The sequence below is a fragment of the Manis javanica genome, chromosome 7, assembly GCF_040802235.1.
Source record: "Manis javanica isolate MJ-LG chromosome 7, MJ_LKY, whole genome shotgun sequence".
Taxonomy (NCBI): domain Eukaryota; kingdom Metazoa; phylum Chordata; class Mammalia; order Pholidota; family Manidae; genus Manis; species Manis javanica.
The window spans coordinates 15,547,294-15,560,553 of NC_133162.1; the positions used below are offsets into that span (position 1 = coordinate 15,547,294).

Genomic DNA, 13,260 nt, shown 5'->3' on the forward strand with positions numbered 1-13,260 from the left:
TGATTTAAGCTCTTTTTTTTATTGGTACTGACCTTCTGGTAACTTCAAATGCTGTGAGAAATAGTTTTTCCTTTCAACTTATGTAATTTATAATAAATTTCTCCCTAAAATGGTTATGAAGAAGTATTTTATTTTTGAAAATGAGAGTTTTTGTCATTCTTAACTGGAATTACTATATATTTTTAAGTACTTTAAATTTCTATATTTTTATAGTTTAAAAATGCTTTAATATTTCTAAGTTATGAGAGTCTTCAAGTCACTTGTAAAAATAATGTGAGACTTTTGTCCACAAATGCAAACCTGTATCACATCTTGTTTTGCAATGTTTAGAATAATAATGCAAATGCATTGATCTATGCCCCTGCATTACTATATGAGGGATTTGAAGTGCTCAGTAAACAAAACTTAGTAAGGTGTGATGATAGAAGAATCTACTATCAAGGACCTCATATTTTTAAGGTTTTAAACTGTGAGCAATAATGGAAACAAACAGATATTAAAACTCATATTTTTAAGGTCTTAAACTGTGAGCAATAATGGAAACAAACAGATATTAAAACTAGTGTTTTTTGTTTTATGTAATATTAAGGGAAGTAGATTGTTGAAGGAGGAAGAACTGCGAAAAGATGAGGTCCAGACGCTACAAGCTGCACTCACTTGTAGACAAACAGAAGTTAAAGCATTGAGTACCCAAGTTGAAGAATTAAAAGATGAATTAGTAACTCAAAGACGGAAACATGCCTCTAGTGTCAAGGATCTTACCAAACAACTTCAGCAAGGTATAAAAATTCTCCTACACTTAGACCTTGAATATTGATTCTTTTAATCATTAAGGATTTATTTTTAAGCAAATATTTTTTATTTAAGTTTCTACTACAATAATGAAAGCCATATTTTTTTAAGGTATTAATGTTCATAAAGCAATTGCTAAAATTCTTGTAGTTCCATGAATAGTCTGTAGCATCTTCTGTATTAAAGGACATTTATTCACAAAAATCACAAAATGTAAGAATTCGGAAAGAAGTAGTGTCTAAACTTTTTTGATATATATAAAAACATATTCCTGTTAGTGGAAAGGTTTTAAGCATTTGTTCTCAATTTATATGTATGTTTATTAAACATGCCAGTCTATTCTGTGTACATTAGAAAACATGAAAAACAAATTTTAAAACATCAGATTAAATAGAAATAGAAATAGAAATCCTAGTAATTTTCCCCTCCACATGTCTGTGAGTTGTTTTGCACAGCATCTAGGGTATCTGCACTCCACGTGGTAGACGTCTGACTTACAGAGTACTGAGACCTTGCCTTCCTTCTTACAGGAAACTGAGACCAAGGAAGGTTATAAATCACTCAAACATAATGATTAACAGCTGGAACTGGAACCTAGATTTCTTTAATTTGAAAGTACTATTGTTGGGAGTCTGTGCTATGTGCATGGATACAAAGATGATAAGCATATATTCTTACTTTCTATTCTCTTGCTCCCCACTGCTTTGTTTGTGTTAAAATAGGGTGACCTATAGTAATAAGATAAAAGAGACTTAGCATTTACTTAATATGAATGTATTTGAATATTTGCCATAAGAATTCAGTTTGTTTTTATAGATGCAATTGAATGGAAATTTTGGGGAAATTTCTGGTACTGTAGAGATCTTAAAAATAAATCTTTTGGGATCCCAAAAGTTATGTTCAGTGTACCTAAGTGATCCCAGTATCATTTATCATAATGTTGTTTCTTTACATTTTGTATTTGACCTGTATATTTCTAGATGTCATTTTATATGAATGGTGCCTACAGCCACCCTCAAGTACATAATTCGAGATTTTTCTCTTGTTTAAGCCATTTTGACCTAAGTGATTTTAGCAATTAAAATCAGTGATGGGAGCAAATAAATGGTCATGATAATTGTCATAAGTAATTTGCTTTTTTTTTCCTATAGCACGAAGAAAATTAGATCAGGTTGAGAATGGAAGCTATGATAAAGAAGTCAGCAGCATGGGAAGTCGTTCTAGTTCATCAGGTAAAAAACTTAATGGTTTTAGTTAATAGTGATTGATTACAAAGCAAAATGATAATTATCAAATATCAGTGTGTTTATCATTTTTGTAATGCCAGGAACCATAAACATATCATCTACTCTGCAGACCAGTCATGTGAGGTGTTAGAATTTCCCTTTGGTAGGTGAAGAAACTATGATTCAGAGTGATTCGGTGGCTTACCCAGAATCCACAGTGACAGAGCTCTAGGACTCTAGAGTCCTTGCATGTCATTACACTGTACTGCTTCCCAGGAGTTGCACACATTAGGGGAGAAATGTCATCAACTGTTAGTAGGAAAATTGTATAGTAGAAAGAACATTGGATTTGAAATTACACATAGGTATTTAGATTCCAGCTCTTGTTATTTATTAGGGTATGACTTTGGATAAGATATATTATTTGTCTTAAATCTACAAAATAGGGTTGGAAAAGAATATCTTTGTAGGGTGAAGAGAAGAAATTCTTCTCAACTGATACTGGTAAAAATAATAGGTAACATTTACTTACTGCTTACTATATGTGCTCTTCTAAACACTTCATACATTAATTCCTTTAAATGATAAAAATCCTGTGAGGTAAATAATATTATTCCCATTTGAAGATGAAGTGATCAAGGCATGGAGGTTTGAATAACTTATCCAAAGTTACGCAGCTAGAAAGTGGAAGAGTAGGATTTAAACAGGGAGACTGGCTTCAGAGCTTAACCCACCGGCTGTTTCTGTCTTCTCTCTCTGTCTCTGTGTCTGTGTCTGTGTCTCTGTCTCGGTTTAATTGTGGTCTCACTGCAGACTTGTTATTCTGACTGTTTCTTGAGTTTCTTGTCTCTCTATTGCCACTTCCTTTTCCTGAGAGACCTAAGAGACCCTTTTGGTACTTCTATTGTCACTGTGTTGAGAAACAAGAACTCAGGCCAGGTATGACTTGTGCCCAACTCTTTTAGATAGAGTATTTGAAAATACTAGAAGAAATCATATATGAGATTAGAGATGACTCCAAACTAAGTACACCATCTAAACTGATTTTTTTGTCTTCAGGGTCCCTTAATGCTCGAAGCAGTGCTGAAGATCGATCACCAGAAAATACCGGGTCATCAGTACCTGTGGATAGCTTTCCAGAAGTAGACAAGACCATGTTGATTGAGAGGATAGTAAGGCTGCAAAAAGCACATGCCCGGAAAAATGAAAAGATAGAATTTATGGAGGATCACATCAAACAACTGGTGGAAGAAATTAGGAAAAAAACAAAGTATGTGTTACTGTGGTAGCATATTCTATGTTCGGAATACTGTTATTCATATGATGAAATTACTGTTTTTCAAAATCATATCAAGAGCCTCTTTCAAAAAATAGTTCTTCATTTAGTCACTCAGTTCCCAGTCTTTCAATGATCACTTACTATGTTTTATATTTGGGGAATACAGAGATGAAAGAAAACATAGGTCTTTCCTTTTAGGTGATAGAGTTCAGTAGACATTTATTTTTTTAAGATAATAAAACAACTTTAGATATAAAAAAGATAGTGCTGTACTTATTTAGCTTTTTATTTTCACAATTGTGGTTTTAAGAGATGTGAGGTTGTCAGTTATCTTCCCTGCTGGGTAGCTCATAGTGGGGTGATTTATCTGTCACCTACTATGTACCTGCGACTTGATTTCTTACAACTACTCAAGGAGAGAATTAGTTCTCTAATTTGGCACATAACTTCACTAGGGCTCAGGTCAAATTACTAAATGTCCCAGAGTCCCCCTCATCCTATAAATGACAGTGAGCTGGAGGTCCTGCTACTCCAGGCTCCTCTCACAAAGACCATATTCACTTAGTAAGAGCTTTTTATATATCACAGGTCTTTACCCATGACTCCTAAATTTTTATTTTGAAATAATTTTAGTTTTAGAGGAAAGTTCATCCATGACTCTTAAAAGAAAAAGAATAAAATAGTTCTAGGTTTAATAACAGGAAAATAGAAAATATTAACTGAAATCAGAGCAATAAAAAAATTGCTCATATTTTGATTACAGTAATAAGAAGTAAAAAAGCAGTGTTTGTATGTCTTTAACTTAAATACCATGTTAGAACAAAAATGAGATTTAAAACATCTGAATAAGGACAATTCCTTTATTTTCTAATATATTTCTGTTACTAACCTAATTGGTAGTTATTTTGTGCTGACCATCTTTATGTTTAGGATTAGTTTATTCTTGCAAATTCCAGTGTTTTTAATTCTGCAAGTTTATTACTGATTTTGTTATTTTATTTTGCAGAATAATTCAGAGTTACATTTTACGAGAAGAAGCAGGCACACTTTCTTCTGAGGCATCTGATTTTAACAAAGTCCATTTAAGCAGACGGGGTGGCATCATGGCATCTTTGTATACATCCCATCCAGCTGATGGTGGATTAACACTGGAACTCTCTTTGGAGATCAACCGAAAATTACAGGCTGTTTTGGAAGATACATTACTAAAAAATATTACTTTGAAGGTATTTGTATTTTCATTAACATACCAGCCAGTAAACCTGGCAAAATGATGCTGCTTCCATAGTTTGAACTAGCAAGTAGATGGACTATTTCTATAATGCAAGGTATTTACATGTACCCAGAGACAAAATCTTCCTCTTCCTGAAAAGTGCGGTTTTTTAAACTAGAAATAACAAAAAGACAGTTTAGCTATTGCATAGACACTAAGACACGTTTATTTTGCAGTGAGTGGCCTTTGACATATATTATTATTAATTATAATTGGTTACTGAAACTTTTCTTTAAATCGAGGCATTTATTTTCTGTTGTATTTTCCAGGTTTATTTTTTTGCAGCTTATTTTTATTTTTTTTAATTTCATTTATTATTAATACTTATTTTTATTATCTGACCCTACTATTCTATTTGTGTTTGGGCTTTGATAGTTATAATGGATTCAAAAAATAATTTTTAAAATCTAATAAATGATTTTATGCACTAAAATTTGCTGTAGCTTCTGTAAAAAGATTATGACTGAAATGTACAGAGCTAATTTACTGAAAAACAGCTGTGTGCCTAGTTTATCTCACAAAACATTTAACCACTCTTTCAGTTTCAAAATTTAGGTAAAAATAATTCAAACTGAATCTTTATACTTATTATACTTAGTAGTTCTGTTTTCTTTTCCCGTTTTCTAATTGGTAAAGGAAAATCTGCAAACTCTTGGAACAGAAATAGAGCATCTTATTAAACACCAGCATGAACTAGAACAGAGGATGAAGGAAACCTAACAGCACGAACCTCTTACTTGGTAAACGGAAGGCACCAAGGGGCAGGTGCCACAGCTCGGTGTCCTTGGAAACATTTCCCTGCTTTGCGTGTCAGCCAGTAAAAATTTCTTTTGCTTCATCTGTATAAAAAAGTATCCTTTTACAATATGAAGCGTTGCTGTGTATACTGTAAGAGTGTAAGTCTTGATGAAATTTGGTTTTGTATGGTAACAGCCTGTCAGTGAATCAGAGCAACTTAACTCAATTTGCTAATAGTCATATGAAGTGCTGAACATTACTATAAGGGCTTTTGAAAACACCATCTCCAATTTCTTCCCTTTAAAATAAACAATGTCAAAAATGATTCAGCTTTTTAAAATTATGCATGAAAGAACAGGTGTTATTCATTCAGTAATGCTTGTTCTCCAACATGAAGAAATCTAAAGAAATGATCAAAATTTTTGCTTTTGACATTCCAGTATAACATTTGGCTGTATTTTCAGGATGCCATTGAGTCCTCGAATCTTTTAGTTTTAATGGAAGTAATAGGAAAGGTAGCTGTAACTGGCAGCGACCAAGCATCCTGTACCTCTCTGTCAGGTTTCCTCTCCTGTGCTAGGTACATCTTCTGAGATTCGAATTGTCTAATAGTTCAGTTTTTTAAATCTTTAGTTATATAAAATATGATTTACATTAACATGCTTATTTAGAAAATTTCTGTGGACTTCAGTTATATTTTAATATGTGAAATTGTTAGTCATTAGAACAGAGAGATGAATAATGAATTCTTTGAAACTGAAATTGCAAATGTTTTATTGACATGAAATATAAAGATAAATGCCTAAGATATTTATGAAGAACCAGTTCCCAGGAGAATTCACACTATGACTCTGTTATCCGTTCATTGAGCACTGTTCTTTACTTTGGTACAATTATATATTATAGTGGAATGATCTTACAGTCCCCAAATGTGATGTTTTTCAGTATATTTATTTAAAACAAAGTAATTACATGTCTGTAACCAATGGAATTTTAGAGGCAAATTTAAGTATCCTGATGAATTTTTACAATATTTACTTAAGATGTGCACTTAAGTGTTGCCTACCATACTATCAATACTTTTATGTCATTGAAATTTTTTCTCTCCTCTCATAATTTCTGTGAGGTTTATCACATTTCATTATATTCAGGTCATTTTTCTAATTAACCTTGGATTATATGTAGATGTAGCAAGCCTCATCTTTGTTCTGGAATTTTTATCCTTTTTTCTCCCACTAAGAGAAGTAAGCTTTGGGGTGATGGATTAAAGGCCTTTAAAGAATGATGTGGCTCTAAAAGTCAGGCTCATGTTGGCTGTGTCCCTTAAATGTGTTTTAATTTTTGAAAAATCAACTTGACGTTGTTTAAAAAGGTCACTTAGTAAGGATTAGGTGATTGAATGAGGTGTCTTATTTTTCCTGTATTTGAGTTACATATTGCCATCCAAAAAATCTTTTCACTTCAAAATGGAAATAAAAGTTCAAGAACATTTTATTTTTAAATTAGCTATAAAAAGTATTAGTTTTACCATAATGTGTCTTGTTCTTTTTGCCAATAATAATTTATCAAAATAGAGAAAATAAGAGGATAAGTGCAATCAAATCTTAATTATTTTCCCATTTATTTCTAGACATACTATTGATTCTCCTAAATATCACTTAAAGTAGCCAACATAACTACATGTTTATGGCTACTACATTCATATATTGTAATATTAATTTTTTTCCTCCAAGACACAAAATGTATTAATGGAGACCAAACATTGATTAGATCCATAGTATCCTATGTCTATATGCTTTTTATAAAAATAAACTCACTTATTTCATATAAAAATGAAGTACTCCAATATTAACATTTGTGCCACCATTCATTTGGAGAAATATAATGGTGAAACAGTTTTAGAAGAAAGCTATTAAAAACTATTTTGACTTACTGTTCCTTTTTTTCCTGTAAATGTAAGAAACTGAGACACTTTTGAAGAAAATGCTTTATTTCTATTTTATTCTTCAGTTTCTGTGTACTGTTATCTTTTTTTTTTACTTATGTACACAGAGTAGGACTGAGCAAAGTAATGTATGAAAATGTGCACAAACTGATTCACAAATAGCTCCTGAATAAGGGTTTAAAGGGCCTTCCAGTCTTACTTTATTTAATACCTGAGGAGAAGAATGGAGTGTCTGGAAAAGGAAAATGGTCTGGAAAAACCTGAGATCTGGAGGATAATTTGTTTTATTTTATAGGTTCATCATTGAACACATCAAAGTCTGTTTTGGTTACTTAGTACTGTTCTGATTTATTTGAGCACACATGATTTTGTGTGTATATATGTATACACTTCACTAGGTTTTCATTTTAAAGTGAATACTTACTGTGACTTTTTTTCCATACTACTTCAAGGTTTAGCCTGTTAAGCATTAAAAATTAAAAGTGGTGGGTTTGGGCAGAAGATTGAGTTTTGAATGCTATTGATTTTGGTTTTGTTTTTATCTTTTTAACTTTCTTCATAACTATTTAAAGCAGTTTATCTTGAAATTAAACTTCATCAGGCTACAGTATGTTATTTTTCATTTAATAAACACATCTAAAAAAACCAATTCCCAAGCACCATATAAGGTATTGTGATTATATTGATGAACAGACCAGACGAAGCAGTTCCTGTCCCCATAGGGCTTCTGGTCTAGTGCAAACAGCTGGGAGACAGCTCGGGCAGCTCTCTGAGCCTTTGCTGTGCACAGCCAGGCCCTGTGGGAAGAGTGTTTGTGCAAGTAGGTGTCCCAGAAATCTCCCTTTGGCCTGAAGCTTTGGGAAATGAATCCTTGCTGAGGTGCACTGTGAACAGATTGCTGTTCTCATGCTAGTTCTGCACATTTCCTAACTTTTATCACAGTTTGATAATTAATTATTCTTTAAGAGAAAAAAAAAATCCAAAGACCATAAAATGGCATTCAATTTTTGTCACTTTAGTAAATTATTAATGCCTACTGGATGCTTGTAAAGATGAATCTATTCATGTTGTATGTTTTCCAAACTTCGTTTTGAAGTATATTTTCTAAAAAATTTTTACATGTATATTTAGACCAAGATTTACCAGTAGGAAAAAAAAATCACAAACCATTGATACTGTAAAAGTTATATATGCTATCCTAGTGAAAATACTTTTATTAATCATGTTGCTGTCCAGTATGGTTAATTTGCCTTATGAATGTTGACCCCAGTAGTCTCCTTTTCAGTAACCTTTTTAAAACAAAATTCTTTTTTTGACACGAAGATTGTTAATTTTTAACACCAGTTGGTGGCACTAGAAACTCTAAATTTTTCAAGGGTGAATAAGAGAAAATAACTGAAAGAGTATCCAAACATGAATTTTCTGAAAAATAAATGAAAAATAACTGTATATTAAAGATGTATTTTCTTCTGGAATGGAATTCTTTTTACAAATGCTTATGGCTGTCCATAGTGGCTACAACAATGTTCATATATATCTATGTGTGTATGTGTGTATTGTACAGATAATCTTTAATTTGATTACACTGTCCATTTTATAAATGTTTCTGTATAAAATGAAGCTTTTCAAGAGAATTCTATGTATATATTGTACTTATTAAATAGATAATGCCTGTTTACTAAGTTGCATTTTAATGGCATCTTTATTTATTTATATACACCACTTGTGAAACAGGCTGTTGGCAAGGCTTGTTCAGATAGCTTGAACCTTCTTTTTTAAACAAGACTAGGAATTTTTGCTTTGCTTACCAATTTCATTAGAACTCAGTGAACAATAGTAAGCAAATTAAATTTAATGCGAGGTTGTATTTTCAATTTTTGTTTAAATTATTGATAGTGAAATTGGTCCTTTTCCAAAAGACAGATTTTCACATACCTATGTAAAAGTTTCTCATTGACTTAGTGAGCCAGTAATATATCCAAATTTTCCACAAAATTATGGAACTTACTTGCCCAAATTATCTAGCTTTAATAAGTATCTAATATATTCAGTAAAAATATGTCGAAATGGCATTCATTTCATGAAGTTAATGTGTGTGATAGATACTTCACATTCCAGTGTATTGTTTTGCCATTTCTCTAACAGTTCTGGTACATTTAAATTATGCCACATGCCTTAATGAGTTCACTGTTGGAAAGAATCCCCTGAAGATCCTTGGAATACATGTAAAATTGATAGGATAGAGGAAGCTTTCTGACATTCTTAATAGTCTGCTTACAGTAGCCTGTGGATTTGTTTGCAAGCGAAAGGAATATATACAGGAGGAGGGTTAGGGGAAGAGATACTGGCTTGTGGTACAAAACCGGTCAGTGTGACCCCCAGTCAGGAGATTGGATAGAAAGAGCATTGCGACAAACGTACCCAAGCCTATTTTTCTTAATAACTTAATGAAGTCTGCTTCAGTCAACGGATGTAAAATAAGTACACACTTCTTCAGGATCAGCAACTTGGGAGTATGCCTCTGGCTGACCAATGCTCATGCTGTTTTAATGATTTTCTTTGAGAACAGTGTGACCAAAATTGATGTTCCTGCCCCTGTAGAGAATTCCTATGTTAGATTTAAGAGTCTTAATTCTTACTTTTTTAAAAGAAGCATACACTTAAGAAGTATTGTATTTCTGAAGAATTTTCCGCCTTTTATGTGTGTGTGATTGCCCAAAGGCAATACTTCTTACCAGTCAGGCTATCTACCCCTAATGGCATTCCAAAAAAGGATAGGAAGTTACATTCAGGAGAAGACTCTGCCATTTAACCCAGTACAAAAGTAGTGCTTTGTTCAGTTAAGGATCCACCAAAATAAAAAACTTAGTTTGTTGATAGTCAACTTCTAGTTGCATTAACTTGAGAAATTAGTACTAGAATGGCTTTCCACATCCGTTTCACTGTATAGGTTTGTGGTTAATAATTAAAGACCCAAGGACAGGAAGTAGAGTGTGTATCTGTTTTCAGCACCCTCCCACTTTGCTTGTCCCAAGAAATAGCAGTTTAATCTGCCACACTTCCTATTCGTTTTTAGGTTTTTTGTTAAGAACTCTGATAGGGAAGACACCTACCAAAGCCTACAACCCCTGCTTCCCTTGCTCTAGGTCTCAAGTGTGTTTCTACTCTTGCACATGGGAGAACTTTGAGTGTTCTGCTCCCACCACAGCCCACAAAGATACATCCCATCGTCCTCTAAAACCAGATTGCCAGGAATCCACGGCAAAGAAGCATGGTGCTTTGGGCTTTGAATAGCTTCTGCCTGGATTTTGTATTGATCTGGGGCAAGTGTGGAGGGATTGGAGGGAGACCCTGCTGGGGCTGGGGGCATGCAAAGAGGAAGGGGGCCTGTTCCTGGCATCCTAATTGGAATTCAGAACCCACTTTCTCATAGAAATTGTATTTAAATAGTTCTTAAGTCTAGTCAAATTCTATGGATAAAAAGGCTCTGAGTGCTTGCTTGAGATATTTATTACTATTTATTACCTCTTATCTTTACCTGTGGTTAAATGCCTTCTATGCTCCAAGGCACCAACTATTAAAACTTGAAGCAGGGGCCTGGAGGCATAGCTCTGTGGTGGAATGACATTCCACTGTGCAAGTCCCAGGTGCCTTCTGAGAAATTGGATGACAGGATCTCACAAAGGTGTTCTGAAGTTTCAGTAGTCCAAGCCAGCAACTTGTATGTCAGAGCCCAAACGCTAAAGCACAAATGTAGCTGACAGTTTTTAGAGACCATACTCTACCTGCAGGTATGATGCAGTTCCATTTCAGCAACAGCTTTGGTATAGAGCAGAAAAAATCTTTTTGTTTAGGCTCTGTGGTGTCTTCAAAGCAATATACATAAACTCAAGCATTGCTCGTGATTCAAGTAATAGGTGTTTGATAGAACTCAGGCTCTGCTTCCACTGAGATTGGGATCATCACGCTAACTAAGCAAGGTAGACACACTAAGTTTTCCATCCTTCCCTTGATTTTCTGCTTTTTTTGGATTAATGGAATATTTTGTGTGATTCAACTGTATCTCCACTATTGGCTTATGAGTTATGCCTCTTAAAATATGTAAGTGGTTGTCCTAGGGTTTACAAAATACCTCTGAACTGTGGAGGGCCTCGTGTTCGTGAGCCACCATTGTGCAGGGCCCATTCTAATGTCCTGGGATGGACCCACATGTGCTGCACATGCTGCTGAAGGGAGCACCTCTCCTACATTTTCCTCTGCTGGTTGGAGATTTGGGTGCTGAGAAGCAAAGACTAACGGGCCCTTTGGAACCACAGATCTCAGAGATGGAAGTGCTTTCAGGAAAGAACATCTAGTCCCAGTGTGACCCGACTTTCAGGTTCTACCTGAAACTAGCAAAATTTCAAAAACATTCCGAAATGTTTGAGCTCATTGACTTTTATTTTACTAAGTGAGAATCAGAAAGAACTGCCATGTATTGCTATAATTTCACGAAAGGATGTTTTAACACACACAAAAAAAGGTTGACAATTTCAACTTCCCGGCTGAATGCGTCTAGCTCCATGAAACTCTATTTGTTCTCCCCTCTCTGCAGCCTGGTATTTGCAAACCACTCACCCATTCCAACCCCTCCTTAGGAGATAAGGAAAAAGGCCCGTGGGAAGAAGTGATTTGCCTAGGTCACACCTAATCAGTTTTTTTCCTTGCTGTGTGGGCAACTGATGACCCTGATAGGGTCTGAAACACAGCTACACCGGCATGTTCTTCAGGTCCTTGGGACCGAATAAATTAGCCTCAGAAGCCCTAAAGAAACTGTGGGCTATTAATTTATTACCTCTTAGCTCCAAATGCCCTTTTCAGTATCTGCTCTGTGATAAGAGAATTCCCTTAACCCTTAACCATTTTTCCTTTAAAGTGAACATGGTGAGTAGAGGGCAATGGCGGCGCATGACAGGAGGAAGAGGCTTCTGGAAGCTCCTGGCAGAGGCTGGGTGTCAGCCTTGTGCACGTGAGGACAGCAGTGGAATGTGCCCCAGACATCCCTCTACAACCTCGCAGCGTTGGTGATAACCCTTCTACGGCCTTCTGGGCCTGGAAACCGCCTTCTGGGCGTGGAAACCCAAGCATACAGTTACTTGTGGCACAGAGAGGAGCCTGCAGAACAGCCACTGCACATCCAGACCACTGGTTGCCACCCACCTACTCCCCTGTTGGCACTACGGCTGGAAGTCTAAGTACCGCTTGCCAAGCAACTCCAGGCCAGCTCCATCCTGGCCAAGCCAGCCAACACTTCTGCTACCCAGTGGTCTGAACCACACCTTCTCCGTGAGGTCTGGACGCCTTCCAAGTTGGTGCTTCCTTGCGTGCTGTTCCTCAGCCCTAGGGTGCCTTACAGGACATCCTTGTATCTTATACCCTTTCCTCATAGTTAATAATGCTTTGCATTAAACTTTTGTTTAATCTAAATGGACCTGTGTTGTTTCTCCTAATTGGACCCAGGCTTCTCCTGAAGGGGAGAGTGAAGTACGTCATACAATACAACCTAACCTGAAAGGCAAAAGGCAAAAGGGTGCTCTCTGACTCTCAGAAGCTTTATGTTTAAAAAATCAAATACAAGTTCTTCCTATTCTATTATTTAATACATTCACACAGTATCATTATCTATTTATGTGCAAAGCACTATGGGAGATAAGTACTGTCCTGGGAACAAGGTGGGAAGGGACCAGTGCCCTAGGCTAGCCCTGAGGGAGGTCGGGGAGGACCAGACTGGCTGCACGAGACAGCATCCTTGGAGAAGGGTCTTCACCAGTAGGCACACACGGAACATGCAGAAGGGAAAGGAGAGGAGAAGGCCAGGTGGATGAACCCCCCATGCCTTTTGCTCAGGGCAATTACAGGTGTCTCAGAGGTGGTAACAGGAAATGTGCAGAGGAAAGACCTAGTCGTGCTGTTTGACCGTTACTTAATCTGGACTGTGGTCTCGGAACAAAAAGATGGAGTCAGTTTT

The 13,260-nt window shown here is 35.6% G+C and overlaps 1 protein-coding gene across 2 annotated transcripts in view; it reads left to right on the top strand.

Annotated features, from left to right (window-relative positions):
- The window catches only part of CCDC186 (coiled-coil domain containing 186), a 54,643-nt gene extending 41,914 nt beyond the window's left edge, over nucleotides 1-12,729 (top strand). Inside the window, exons 12-17 of one of the 2 annotated variants that reach the window (XR_012133003.1) lie at nucleotides 590-779; nucleotides 1,944-2,024; nucleotides 3,078-3,288; nucleotides 4,304-4,523; nucleotides 5,207-5,421; nucleotides 12,169-12,729. Coding sequence is in view for 1 of the 2 variants with exons in the window: in XM_037011382.2 (XP_036867277.2) it covers nucleotides 590-779; nucleotides 1,944-2,024; nucleotides 3,078-3,288; nucleotides 4,304-4,523; nucleotides 5,207-5,290 (786 nt within the window). In the remaining variant the exon portion in view is untranslated. Of the gene's footprint in view, nucleotides 1-589; nucleotides 780-1,943; nucleotides 2,025-3,077; nucleotides 3,289-4,303; nucleotides 4,524-5,206; nucleotides 8,936-12,168 lie in introns of those variants that run through there. The other variant, XM_037011382.2, reaches the window with a different exon arrangement.
- Nucleotides 12,730-13,260: the final 531 nt, after the last annotated feature.